The 13,768-nt window shown below is 49.3% G+C and overlaps 1 protein-coding gene across 1 annotated transcript; it reads left to right on the top strand.

The window, feature by feature from the left end:
- The first annotated feature begins 531 nt into the window (after positions 1–531).
- Positions 532–12,064, top strand: mvp (major vault protein). Its single transcript, XM_070980291.1, has 17 exons — positions 532–700; positions 2,681–2,859; positions 3,557–3,752; positions 3,841–3,964; positions 4,084–4,215; positions 4,642–4,736; positions 5,014–5,250; positions 5,748–5,873; positions 7,388–7,609; positions 7,837–8,072; positions 8,157–8,354; positions 8,698–8,842; positions 9,051–9,262; positions 9,689–9,805; positions 9,912–10,038; positions 10,455–10,643; positions 10,947–12,064. The coding sequence occupies exons 2-17, from the start codon at positions 2,696–2,698 to the stop codon at positions 11,064–11,066; spliced, it is 2,640 nt and encodes an 879-aa protein (XP_070836392.1). The 5' UTR covers positions 532–700; positions 2,681–2,695; the 3' UTR covers positions 11,067–12,064.
- The last annotated feature ends 1,704 nt before the right edge of the window (positions 12,065–13,768 follow it).

A 13,768-nucleotide genomic window follows, 5' to 3' on the forward strand; every position in this document is an offset into this window, starting at 1 on the left:
GTTTTTATTGAAGAGAAGAAAAACATGAAAACATCTTTGTCGTCTGATGATCTGAATCTGAGATCAGAGAGAAGTACAACGGTCACAGGAGACACTTTACTGCACTGTAGTACTTTTACTGCAATACATGAAGGACATTTACATACTTTTACTGAAGTCACATTTTCACTGCAGGACTTTTACTCGTCACCATGTGTATTAGTATTGTTACTGCAGTAGAGGCTCTGAGTACTTCCCGGTGACGGGGGTCAGACGTGTCTTCCCTCCTGTCTTCATGTGTCTTTAAACTTGGACACGCGCGCTGATGCTGTTGTCCTGCAGTGTTTGACCAGCAGATGTCGTCACTCTCTGGATCAATACGTCAGAGCTCCACAGTTTCATCCACGTCACTGAGACAAACTTTATTTACATGTTTCGTGAATCAGTGATGAATGTCACGTGTTCTGTTCACCTCTGGCTCTGATTGATCCCCGTCCATTGATCACTTGTGTCTGACGCAGCTCTGCAGTGATTCCAGTCGGTAAACCACGTGATCCCTGATCTCTTTTCCGGGATCATAACAGCCGTTAACGCCCACTAAATTACAGCCCAGCTGCCTTCATGTTTGTCCTGCTTTCCGCTGAGGTTTCCAGCAGTTGACCCGTCACAGAGTCAGGATCCAGTCCGAGCTGCTGCCGCTGCTGAGCCGCACAGGGACCAGGTGAGGCGGGGCAGAACTGCGCTTTAAAACCGCTAAGTTTTAAACTTCCTCACTTATCAGCAAATATTCATGATGGATGAAATGTATCCTAACATGTCTCGCGAATGATCGGGAGCTGAACCTTAAATCGGCATGAGTCAGATCCACCGAGCAGGACTCAGTTTAACGGGATCTTGCTTTAACTTGTGTTTGTCTTGAGAGTCTCGGCGCTCGTCTCCAGCGCTTCGTTTGCGTCATTGATGCCCGGTCTGAGAGGCCTGGTCCGGGGCTCGGCTGCTGTTTGTTAGCGATGACCGCAGCTTCCTGTTGTCCTTAAAGTACCTTCATGGCTGCTCTGCGGAGGCTCTGACGCGGGACGTTAAATGTAGGAGGTTGTGACGGGAGTTTGGTATCAGGTTTCTGCTTTAAGTAAAGAAGTGATCAGAGTGTTCAGGTAACAACCAGGAAGTGGGCTCATGCACTAACTGAATTACCTGCACACAGGTGTGTGTGTGTGTGTGTGTGTGTGTGTGTGTGTGTGTGTGTGTGTGTGTGTGTGTGTGTGTGCGTGCGTGTGTGTGTGTGCGTGTGTGCGCGTGTGTGCGTGCGTCCCCGGAAGAGACGTTTCCATCTGTGCGCGTGGATGTGACTCATCCTCCTCCTCCTCCTCTGAATGTGACTCAGGCTTTTCCGCCGTCAGAACTGAACCCCTGAGCAGATCCTGGACCAGTTAGAGCCACGCAGACTCAGAGTCTGACCCTCTGAACAGACGTTTAACCTTTGAGCTGCAGGTTTTACAATCGATTCATTGATTGATCAACTTTTTTCATTTATTGCAAAACATCAGATTTCATAAACTCTTCATATGTTTGTGTGTAAAAACCTCAAAGTAAGTAAAGCTGTGAAGTACCTGAGTAAATGTACTGAGGTCATGTGACTTTCTCGTCTGCCAGGTTCTCTTTTTGTCTCTGGGCTTAATCCTCTGAATGTTTGCTCTGCGGGGCGGACAGAAATCCATTCATCATGTGGTGGACTCTGTCCTCTGATTGGCGTCTTTGTGTTACAGGTGTGTCTCTGTTCATACCTGAGCGTTTCTCTCTCACGATCGAGCTCGTCATTCATGTTGCTGAATTGTCCTCAGCAGTTTAAATCTGAGATTCGTCCCTTCACATCAGAGCTGCTGTCTCTGTCCAGTTTGTCCGTCCAGAAACTCAAACAGACTGTAGTGATTAAATGCAGCAGCTGCACAAACGTCAGAGGAGAAACTTTACCTTCAGTCGTCCAGCTGATCCTGATACCTGAATCAAAGTAAAGCAGTGCTGATCTGATGCAGTGACCCAGAACATGAAGCACTAAAACTGACTCCAGACCTGCTGTGAATAAAGGTGAACGGAGGTGCCTGATGTCTGCTTTTATGATGTCACAAAAATCCAGAAGCTGTCTTTAATGGTCACAGCTCGTCAGCTGGTCAACATGAAGACATGTACGCCTTCAGGACAGTTTGACCACAGGACGTTACACTGATTGGATCTTTAATCAAAGGAGACAGATAATCCTACGCCGCCTCCGCTGGAGCCTGATGCTCCCATTAATATTGATATCATGCTAACATTGTTAGCGTAGCCTCGGTTCACCTGTGACTGTGCACAAACACCAGACCTGCAGCTCTTCAGGACAGACTTGGACTTTCAGAAAGACTCTGAATTCAAAGCGGATCAGTGACATCTGGACGAAACCAGATCCAGTATCAGACCAGGAGACCTCAAAGGTTTGGGGACAGGTGGGACAGGTACTGTGTCTCTGGTGGACAAACAATGCAAAATCTCCTTTTTAAGGTTTTTCTCCTCTTTTATTTCTGGTTGTGTGAAAAACAAACAAAAAAAATTTAAAATGATTCTTTCTGAACCAGCTGAGAGATTTCTCACACACACACACACACACACACACACACACACACACACACACACACACAGGGTTTCTAACCTCGGCCTCTGTCTTCAGTCTTTGCTTTAGATCATGTCTAAGAAGGGAGGAAACCGCGGGATGGAGTTTGAGGTGCCGATTGACGCGTCAATCATCCGGATCCCGCCCCATCACTACATCCATGTGCTGGACCAGAACACCAACATCGCCCGGGTGGAGATCGGCCCGCTCACCTACATCCGCCAGGACAATGAGAGGTCAGAACGTCCGTCTGACACACAGTGAATCACCTCTGACGTTTGGCTTCAGCCTCGCAGAGCCGCTAACAGCAGAGCCGCTAACAGCTGCTAGCCGGAGGCTCGTAGTCTGGTTTCATGAAAATGTTAGCAGACATTACTGCTGAAGGAACAGGGCGATTTCTTCATGGGACTAAAATGATATTAATCTCATGTCTGTATGTTCAGAGCTGTCAGGCTGTGTTTAGCTTAGCTTAGCTTAGCTTAGCATAAAGACTGGCAGCAGAGGAAAAGGGCTAGCCTGGCTTTAGCTCAGAGGTACACCTACAAACATCTCTAACGCTCTTTAATCAACTCGCTGTGTCTCGTTTAATGTGCACACAAACAGAAACGTTTTAGCCGCTAGCTTGTAGTTAGGCTAATTAGCTAGCTAGCTGTTTCTCCCTGAAGTTGGCATCAGTCTTTTGAAATAGGAGAGCTCCAGCCAGGATACCGAGCAAAAGTAATTAGCATCAATCAGTTGACATGCTAACTGTATGTTAGCATTAGCATGCCAAACAGTGCCATCGTAACAACGATGACAGGACGCCGTTTGTGAGTCTAACACAATATGGAGTCTGAGGTTGACCTTTAACGACGAGTTCTGAAGAGAAAATCTTCGTCATTCAGAGTCGTGATCATGTGACCTGTATCCTGACTTCATCCTCCTCTTCGTCAGAGTGCTCTTTTCCCCGGTTCGTATGATCATGGTGCCGCCGCGTCACTACTGCGTGGTCCTCAACCCCGTGGCCCGTGACAATGACAATGAGGTCCTCTTTGACCAATCAGGCCAGGCCAAGCTCCGTCACGCCGACCTGGAGATCCGTCTGACCCAGGACCCGTTCCCCCTGTACCCCGGAGAGCAGGTCCAGCAGGTCTGTAGGAACCTGGTCTGTGTTTGAGGCTCGCAGAGCTGCTCGCCGTCCTGCTCGTGGATCTGTAACCTTTGTGTTTGTGTGTCAGGACGTGACCCCGCTGCAGATCGTGTATCCGGACACGGCGCTCCGTCTTCAGGCCCTGCTGGACTTCCAGGTGGAGGGAGGAGAGAAGAGGGTCGCTGGAGACGAGTGGCTGTTCGAGGGACCAGGTGTGTTTTTGACATTGTTTTCATTGGTGTCCTGCAGCTTCTCAGCAGATATATATATGTGTGTGTGTGTGTGTGTGTGTGTGTGTGTGTGTGTGTGTGTGTGTGTGTGTGTGCTGCAGGGACGTACATCCCCAGGAAGGAGGTGGCTGTGCTGGAGACCATCAAGGCCACCGTGATCAGAGAGAACCAGGCCATCAGGCTGAGAGCCCGCAAGGAGGGAGTGGACAGAGGAGGCGTCCGCAGGGTCACAGGTGACACACACACACACACACACACACACACACACACACACAGAAAATACATACAGAAAAAACACTCTGACACACATATAGACACACACACACACACACACACACACAGAAAATACATACAGAAAAAACACTCTGACACACATATAGACACACACACACACACACACACACACACACACACACACACACACACACACACACACACACGATGATGATGATGAGAAAGTAAAGCATGAAAATCCCAAATGTGCAGGAAATTATTTTACATCTTTAACTGGTGTGTGTGTGTGTGTGTGTGTGTGTGTGTGTGTGTGTGTGTGTGTGTGTGTGTGTGTGTGTGTGTGTGTGTGTGTGTGTGTGTGTGTGTGTGTGTGTGTGTGTGTGTGTGTGTGTGTGTGTGTGTGTGTGTGTGTGTGTGTGTGACAGGTGAGGAGTGGTTGGTCAGCAAGGTGGGCGCGTACCTTCCAGGTGCTCATGAAGAGGTCATCGACATCGTGAACGCTTTCATCCTCACTGACAAGGTGACTGTGTGTTTCAGTTGCTGTGGCTCGGTCATGTGACCTCTGTTGCTACGGTGACTAATTTGCATATGAGTCAGCCATGACTGAGCTCAGGGTCCAAGGTCAGACTGACTTCATGACGCAGTTTGTGTTTTTATTGGTGTTGTTTGCTTCCAAACAAAAGATAGGCAAAGCTAAGCTAAGTTAAGCTAAGCTAAGCTAAGCTAAGTGTCCTCTGACAGTCAGGGTGTGAATCAGGTGAAAACGCTCATGAGTTCTTCTCTCTGCTTCTCCTCAGAAAGCGCTTCATGTTCGCGCCGTGCAGGCCTTCAAAGACACCGGCGGGCGGGAACGCCGCACCGGGGAGGAGTGGCTCATCACCATGGCCAACAGGGAGGCGCACATCCCCTCTGTGTCGGAGGAGGTGGTGGGGGTGGTGGATGTGACCACGCTGAACAGCAGGCAGTACTGCGTGGTCCTGGACCCGGTGGGGCCCGATGGGAAACCTCAGCTGGGAAAGAAGAGGGTGGTGAAGGTGAGGAGGACCGTCCCTCCTCCACCTCCGGTCCAGACCGAGAGCACACATACTGCGTACACTGCAGATACTCTATATACAGTATACAGTGTATAAACTGTATAGAGTACGTGCTGTATGTACTGTAGGTACTATATACTGTGTAAAGTATGTCGTAAATACTGTATGAGCTCATCCTCTCCCCAGGTTGGGATCTCCCTCAGTAAGAGGCTTTGATCTTTGTTGTTTTCAACATAAACTGCGAGTTTTCAGCTTTAATCGTGTTTTTGTACCTCGAGAACTTCATATCTGTTTCAAGACAGTTTCAAGTCGTTTTTCCCTTCTTGAAGTCATCATACTTTGTGTATTTGCTGGTAGTCTTTGCAGCATAAAACTCAGTTTCTCTCACTGTGTTGCTCATACTCTCACCTTATGACCCGCCCTGCAGTAATACTTCAGTTATATGTACTCTATGTCCTTTGTCCCCGGACCTGATGACTCTCGTCTCTCTCTGTCAGGGCGAGCGCTCATTTTTCCTGCAGCCAGGCGAGCACCTTGAACAGGGCATCCAGGACGTCTTCGTGCTGTCGGAGGACGAAGGTCTGGTGCTGAGAGCCGTGGAGGCCTTCAATGACACGGAGGAGGTGAGAAACCAGAGCAGCCGGCTGATTGGAGGAAGTACTGACAGCAGTAGTACCGCTGTGTACAAGTACTGTTACCAGTACAAGTCTGTCTGTTGTCACAGCTGCTTCACTGTAGGAGAACCATCTCTTTAGTGCATTAAATCCCTGCACGCACACACACACACACACACACACACACACACACACACACACACACACACACTTGCACACCCCTGTACACACACACACACCTGCACGCGTGCACACACACACACACCTGCACACACACACACACACACACACTTGCACACCCCTGTACACACACACACACACACACACCTGCACACACACACACACACATACACTTGCACACCCCTGTACACACACACACACACACACACACACACACACACACCTGCGCACGTGCACACACACACACCTGCACACACACTTGCACACCCCTGTACACACACACACACACACACACCTGCGCGCGTGCACACACACACACACCTGCACACACACACACACACACACACACACACACACACACACACACACGCACACACACACACCTGCACACACACACACACACACACACTTGCACACCCCTGTACACACACACACACACACACACACACATCAGGCTGATCAGGTAGAGCGTGTTCTTCTGCTGTTCAGGTGAGGAATCAAACCGCCGCAGCTCATTCGTCCTGAACGTGATGAGATTATTGGGGACACTTTAAAGTGAACGTTAACGTTTGGTCCTGTGTCTCCTGCAGAGATGTCTTCCATTTGTTGAGCTGTGATTGGCTCGGCCTGTTCAGTGATGAGCGCAGCGATGTGATTGGAGTACCGCTGCGCCTCCTCGCTCTGTTTGTCCTCTGCTGATCTTGTGAAACCGGTTGATCCCAGAAACTGATTAAAAAAGCAAACTGAGTCCGAGGCGCGTCGGCCGAGCGCCAACGGAGCGTTTCAGGCCTCCGCCCACTCGGGACAAAGGTCAAAGTCCCGCGCGGCCCGGACCACACCTCCCATCACTGATGGTGCCGCTGGGCGGGTCCACGGGCCGATTCGCTCTTTGAGCCTCAGACTGTGATTGGCTGGTTTGTCTGGAGACGCCGACTCGTTGTTTTTAGGAGCTTTAGTTTCAGAGAAAACACCTTCAGACGGAGGTGACTGTCCTTCATCATCTTCCCTTCCTAACCTGGCTAACCCATTATACCCCAACTCTGTTCTTCTTCTCCTCCTCCTTCTTCTTCTTCTCTCTTTCCTTTCAATCAAACCCCGTCCCTTCTTCCTCCATCCTTTACGTTTTCCTCTTCCTCCTCCTCATGAAATGTCTTCCTCTTTTGTTTGAAACATTCGTGTTTTACTCTCAGTGCTCCTCTCCACTCCCCTCTGCTCCTCCTCCTCCTCCTCCTCCTCATCATCATCTATCTCCACCTTCTCCCCCTCCTCCACCGCTCCAATGCATCGCCACGTTAACCCTTCTCTCCCTCCTCCACCTCTCTCTCTCCCGTTCTCTCTGTCAGCGTGAGGAGGAAGAAGAGGAAGCGGCGGAGGAGGAGCTGATGGAGGAGAGGGCGAAGCGTTCCCGGCGGAGCGGCGTCCTCCGTCGCCCCGGAGACCGCTGGATGCTGCGGGGTCCCATTGAGTACGTCCCCCCGACCACTGTGGAGGTGATGCACAGGCGACAGACGATCCCATTGGACGAGAACGAGGGCATCTACGTCAGAGACATCAAAACCGGAAAGGTGGGAGTCAGCAGCCTCAGGTGCATTTCAGCAAAATCCATCCAATCACAGAGCTCAGAAATGCGCTGTGGTGGATAGAGCCCTGTTTAAATCTCAGCTTCTTCTCCACAGCGACAGCAGCTGAGGCTCATGGGTATTTCAGTGTTGTCACTTGTGCGTGCGGATTACTGAACCTCAGACTGGACTTCTTGGCGTCCGTCTCACCGTAGCGTGTCTTTGGTCCTCAGGTGCGAGCAGTGATCGGTCACACCTACATGCTGAGTCAGGATGAGGTGTTGTGGCAGAAGGTGCTCCCGGCTAACGTCGAGGCCCTGCTGGCTTCTCCTCTGGACCCGCTGGCCGACCGCTCGGACCGGACCAGAACCGGAGAGGCCATAGTGAGGGACAAGACCAAGGTGGTCTCCTACAGGGTCCCCCACAATGCCGCCATCCAGGTCTACGACTACAGAGAGAAGAAGGCCAGGTGTGACTCTGGTTTCCTGTCCTGATGGAGGGAGGCGGAGGTTAAATAAACCAGCTGATGGTGGGGTTGTGGTCTTGTCTTCAGGGTGGTCTTTGGACCAGAGAGGGTTATGTTGGGACCCGATGAGCAGTTCACCGTGCTGTCGCTGTCCGGAGACAAACCAAAGAGGGCCAACATCATCAAGGCCATCTGCCTCCTGCTGGGACCCGACTTCTGCACCGACATCATCACCATCGAGACGGCCGACCACGCCCGCCTGCAGCTGCAGCTCTCCTACAACTGGTAACTACGGCTGGGTCACCAAAGGGGGGGGTCGACACTCAGCTGAGGGGAACGAGGGGCTAACTCTGAGCTAACGGACCAGAAGCTAACCGTAAACTAGGGGACACGTGTCCTCGAGCTCGATGAGTCACTGCTGTATCAACGTGTTGCTGCTTTAAATCAGTGAAGGTTTCAGCTGCCACTTTATTAGGTACCCTGAGGCAGAGCAGGCGTCCTCCTTCAGTTCATGTTGAAACTGTTTCAGGTGTGTTGATGGACGTTTGCGCTGCTGACAGACAGGTGTGTCTGTCCATATTCGACACCTGTGAACATGGCAGCTCTTCCTCTGTGAATGTCTCTTCAGGCACTTTGACATCAAGACTCCAGCCGAGCCGGCTCAGGCGGCGGCTCTCTTCTCAGTCCCTGACTTCGTGGGAGACGCCTGTAAGGCCATCGCCTCCCGCGTCCGAGGAGCCGTCGCCTCCGTGCAGTTCGACGATTTCCACAAGGTTCTCCTCCAGTTTCAGTTCTGGACTTTAGATTTGACTTGTTTAACGAGGGATGGAGGAAGTACTTTAATAATACCACAATGTACAAATACATTACAAGTTAATCGAATAAGAGTAAATAATAAGTAAAAGCTTTCCTCTTATTCTTATAGAATCACAGAAGAGCTCTGCTCACTGGTCATCAAGCAAAGGTCTTTTCTGTTTCTAGAACTCGAACCGGATCATCTGCTCTGCCGTGTTTGGCTTCGATGAGAAGCTGGCGGTTCGTCCCAGCCTTCGCTTCAGCCAGAACAACCTGGTGATCAGCAGCGTGGACATCCAGTCTGTGGAGCCTGTGGACCAGAGGACACGGGACGCCCTGCAGAAGAGCGTCCAGCTGGCCATTGAGATCACCACCAACTCCCAGGAGGCCGCGGCACGGTGTGATGCAATGCGACACGACACGACACGACACACGCAAGACAACACAACACAGCTTTAAAGGGGAACTCGAAGCGTATGCTAAGCTAACTCTCAGAGACGCTGCAGGAAGTCACTGCAGTTCAAACCATTTCAGTTCACACTTTGTGGGACAGTTAGACGTGTTAATCAGAGAGCGTCTGACAGTCAGGCTAAGTCAGGGTTAGCCTCTTCGTCCACTTATCTTAGCATAAGCTTCGCGTTCCTCTTAGCCTAGCTTTAGCTTCTAGCTCCAGAACACCGTTTATGTCTCATAGAAAGACACTGAAGCGTGTGTGTGTGTGTGTGTGTGTGTGTGTGTGTGTGTGTGTGTGTGTGTGTGTGTGTGTGTGTGTGTGTGTGTGTGTGTGTGTGTGTGTGTGTGTGTGTGTGTGTGTGCGTGCACAGGCACGAGGCGGAGCGTCTGGAGCAGGAGGCTCGGGGGAAGCTGGAGAGGCAGAGGATCACTGACCAGGCCGAGGCGGAGCGAGCCAGGAAGGAGCTGCTGGAGCTGGAGGCGCTCAGGTAACCACAGGTTCACTGGGTGAACTGGTGAAGCACCAGTAAGAGATGTTAGCGTCACGTTTCAGACTGGACAGAGTGCTGCATGAACTGTCTGTGTGCGTCTCAGCGCTGCGGTGGAGAGCACAGGAGCTGCCAAGGCCGAGGCTCAGTCTCGGGCGGAGGCGGCTCGCATTCAGGGAGAGGCGGCGGTCAACGAGGCCAAACTGAAGGCCGAGGCTCAGAGGATCGAGGCGGTACGTCCACATCCTGATCGCCCTTTCACAATAAAACTCACCACACAGAGCTGTCACACAGTAAAAGTAGCAATAGCACAGTGTGAAGTACAAAAGTAACAGTAAGAACATATAAGTACCAGAGGTAAAAGTACTTGTTGTGCAGCATTTTGTTATTAATGTGTTCTAATTATTGATCCGTTAATGTGATCATCAGTTTACTGCTGTAGCTGCTGACGGTGGAGCTCAGTTCAATGGCTTTTTAATGCAGAGAATACAAATACTCGAGTGAAGTACTTCACAATTGTACTTAACGATAGTAGCTGAGTAAATGTTACTGTGTGTGTGTGTGTGTGTGTGTGTGTGTGTGCGCGTGTGTGCGTGCGTGCGTGCGTGCGTGCGTGCGTGCGTGCGTGCGTGCGTGCGTGCGCGTGCAGGAGGCGGAGCTCCAGCGCCTGGCGAAGGCTCGTGAGCAGGAGCTGAACTATAAGAAGCAGATGGACATTCTGGAGGTGGACAAGCAGAAGAGTCTGGCTCAGATCGAGAGCGAGCGCTTCGGCCAGCTGGTGGCGAGTCTGGGCAGCGACACGCTGCAGGAGATGGCGAGAGCCGGGCCGGAGCTGCAGGTACGAGCGCTGCCGAGGAAACGCAGAAATACCTGCAGTGAAAACAGGTTTCAGTTTCAGACTCACCTGCTCGGTGGTCTGACCGTTAGAAGCTGAGTGTGTTGTTTCACCTGCAGTTAGAAAACCAGGAAGTAAACAAACACACGGTACTTCCTGGATAATGGAGCAGTCCTTCCGTCTGATTGGCTGGACACTAGAGCCCCATTTCACATAGAAGTGAATGGAAAGAAGTCCAGTGTGACAGCAGGATTGCCAGGCTCTGATTGGCTGATTGAAACTTAGCACCTGTCTCCTGTCCTCCAGGTGAAGATGCTCCAGGCTCTGGGGCTGAAGTCCACCCTCATCACGGACGGGGTGACACCCATCAACCTCTTCAACACGGCCAAAGGCCTGCTGGGGGCGCTGCCGGAGCAGGGCCAGTGAGGAAGAGGAGGAGGAGGAAGAAAAGGGGGGGGGGGGGTGTCCAAAAGTAAACCTCTACACACTCATTGTCCTGTTTGTGGTGGTTGGAGACGGATTATGTGCCTTCGTCAGATTTAAAGACGCACTTCCTGGTTTGTTTACGTCGAACCAGCTGTGTGTCTTTAAAATCATTATCATGCCAAGAATTGAGCTCTCGACCCGCCCAGGACCGACATGTGACCACAGAAACACCGCCGAGTCTTTTTGGCTCTAATTTGATCCCGTAGAAACGGTCCTGGTTGATGAAGACGAAGAGCTGCGTTTCAAAATATCTTTGATTGAACTTGAACCTGGCGGACAAACAAACTGAGGTCAACTACAACTCCCAGGATGCATTTCACTAACAACCAGTCCCGCAGCACCACCTGCTGGTAGGATTTGAAGCTCTGTGATTGGACGTTTGTCCCTGAAATGCATCTTGGGATTTGTAGTGAGCATCGTGTTCACAGGCTTCTCGTACACACTGACATGTTTCTGCCGCAGCTGTTTGACTGTAGACCAATCAAATCGTCCTTCTGTTGGGCGCGTCAAAGCACGCCGAGCTTCAGATGAACTGACAAACTGTTTACTAAGATTTAAACGCCGGCTTTGCTCGCCTCGCTGTGAGGAGCGCTCACACTGTTTATCAGCTGGCCGTTAATGAGGGTCGGAGGTTTACTTTTGGACAGGTGAGCAGCACGAGGACAGGAGGACAGGAGGACAGGAGGACGTGCTGTCACCGTAAGAAATGCAACCAAATATGCTGCAAATGAAGAATTGTGCCTGCAGACGACTCAGCAGTCTGTAGTTGTAACCTGACGGCCAGAGTTCTGGTCCTGCTTTGCACTGCGGCCTCGACGCGTCGACGAGCTGAAGTTTACGTTTGTTTGTGTACTCAACCAAAAGTACTGCGTTTCTCTGCCTTCTTACAAACTTTGTTTCTACGTAAAAACTGATTAAATCTGCTTCTGTCCACGATGTCTCTCGTCTCTGTGTTTCTGTGCACTCACATACACACAAATACACATACGGACATGTACACACATACATACGCAAACAAAAACACACAAACATGTACACAAATATACATATATGTACACACAAATACACGTACGGACATGCATGTACACAGAAAAACACATACATACCTATACATACACATAAACGTGCACACAAATACACACACAAACATTAAATATGTACATGCAAATACACATACATGTGTACATGTACACACATACATGTACACATAAATTCACATACACACGTATACGCAAATATACATATATGAGTGAAATCATGTACATATGTATGTGTATTTGTGTGTACCTGTACGTATGTATGTGTACTTTTGTGTACATGTATGTATGTATACATATATATGTGTGTGTGTACATGTACGTGTTTTTGTGTAAATGGATGAACAGAAACTCAGAATGTACAAACACATGTACATACATATATGTACACATAAATACATACACATACACACAGTCACACAGTCGTGTCCACAGAGCTGTGCAGCTTCTCTTCCTGGAGATGTTTTTTTTTATTTTGGCAGCTTCAACAGTTCCACTGGTTCCACTGGTTCCACTGGTTCCATCATTTTCCATTAGTCATCAGGTGAAAACCTTTTGTATTATTATCTATTGCAAATGCATGTAAATATCAACAAATAAAAATATGCATGTATAAATCAGAAATGACTGACATCAGCATCTTCATAAACATCTTCCACAGTAAATATGAATGAAGGACTGCTTTCTGAAACCCCGTCCATCAGTTACTTCCTGCCATTACTCCTTTTTTAAATTAAGTAGTAGAAATAATAATAATAATAATTATTATTATTATTATTATTGTTATTATTATTATTTTTTTTTTCTTCTTTTTTTTCTGTATTTTTTTCCCCAACACTTTCCCGGAAAACTCCAGTTTGACTTGACATACATACAAACATGTACACACCAATACACACGTACATACACGCAGAAGGCCACCAGATGGCGTCACAGACTTAGAAAGAAAGACAGCTGACTTCCCTGGTGTGTGTGTGTGTGTGTGTGTGTGTGTGTGTGCGTGTGTGTGTGTGTGTGTGTGTGTGTGTGTGTGTGTGTGTGTGTGTGTGTGTGTGTTAGACACACTTCTAACCTGTTTAGACACAGATGTGACAGATGTGATTCTAAAGTGATTTGCTGTTTGAAAACCAGCCTTCATGTATTTTTCAGCCCATTTAGCCACAAACAAACACATTCACTGTGTACTCTGTACAGTACACCGTGTACTGTACAGAGTACACGGTGTACTGTACAGAGAACACAGAGTACAACATGTGTACCACCACCACCACATGGAGTACACGGTGTACACCATGTGAACTGTGTACTGTACAGAGTACACTGTGTACTGTACAGAGTACACAGAGTAGTCCGTGTACACCTTGTACTGTACAGAGAACACAGAGTACACCATGTGTACCACCACCACCAAATGGAGTACTTGGTGTACACCATGTACACCGTGTACTGTACAGAGTACACAGAGTATACGGTGTACACTGTGTACACTGTACTTACTGTACTTAGTACTTTTAATACTTGAAGTACATTACCGTACTTTGACTGAAGTAGCATTTTCAACGCAGGACTTATACTTGTAACAGAGTATTTGTGCAGTGTGGTGTT

The sequence above is a fragment of the Chaetodon trifascialis genome, chromosome 15 (genome assembly GCF_039877785.1).
Source record: "Chaetodon trifascialis isolate fChaTrf1 chromosome 15, fChaTrf1.hap1, whole genome shotgun sequence".
In the NCBI taxonomy this organism is placed as follows: Eukaryota; Metazoa; Chordata; class Actinopteri; order Chaetodontiformes; family Chaetodontidae; genus Chaetodon; species Chaetodon trifascialis.

Coding starts and splice junctions, on each gene's coding strand:
- mvp (XM_070980291.1), top strand. CDS start 2,696: ATGTCTAAGAAGGGAGGAAACCGCGGGATGGAGTTTGAGGTGCCGATT. Junction 8,073..8,156: donor TACAGAGAGAAGAAGGCCAG/GTGTGACTCTGG, acceptor TCTTGTCTTCAG/GGTGGTCTTTGGACCAGAGA. Junction 8,355..8,697: donor CTGCAGCTCTCCTACAACTG/GTAACTACGGCT, acceptor ATGTCTCTTCAG/GCACTTTGACATCAAGACTC.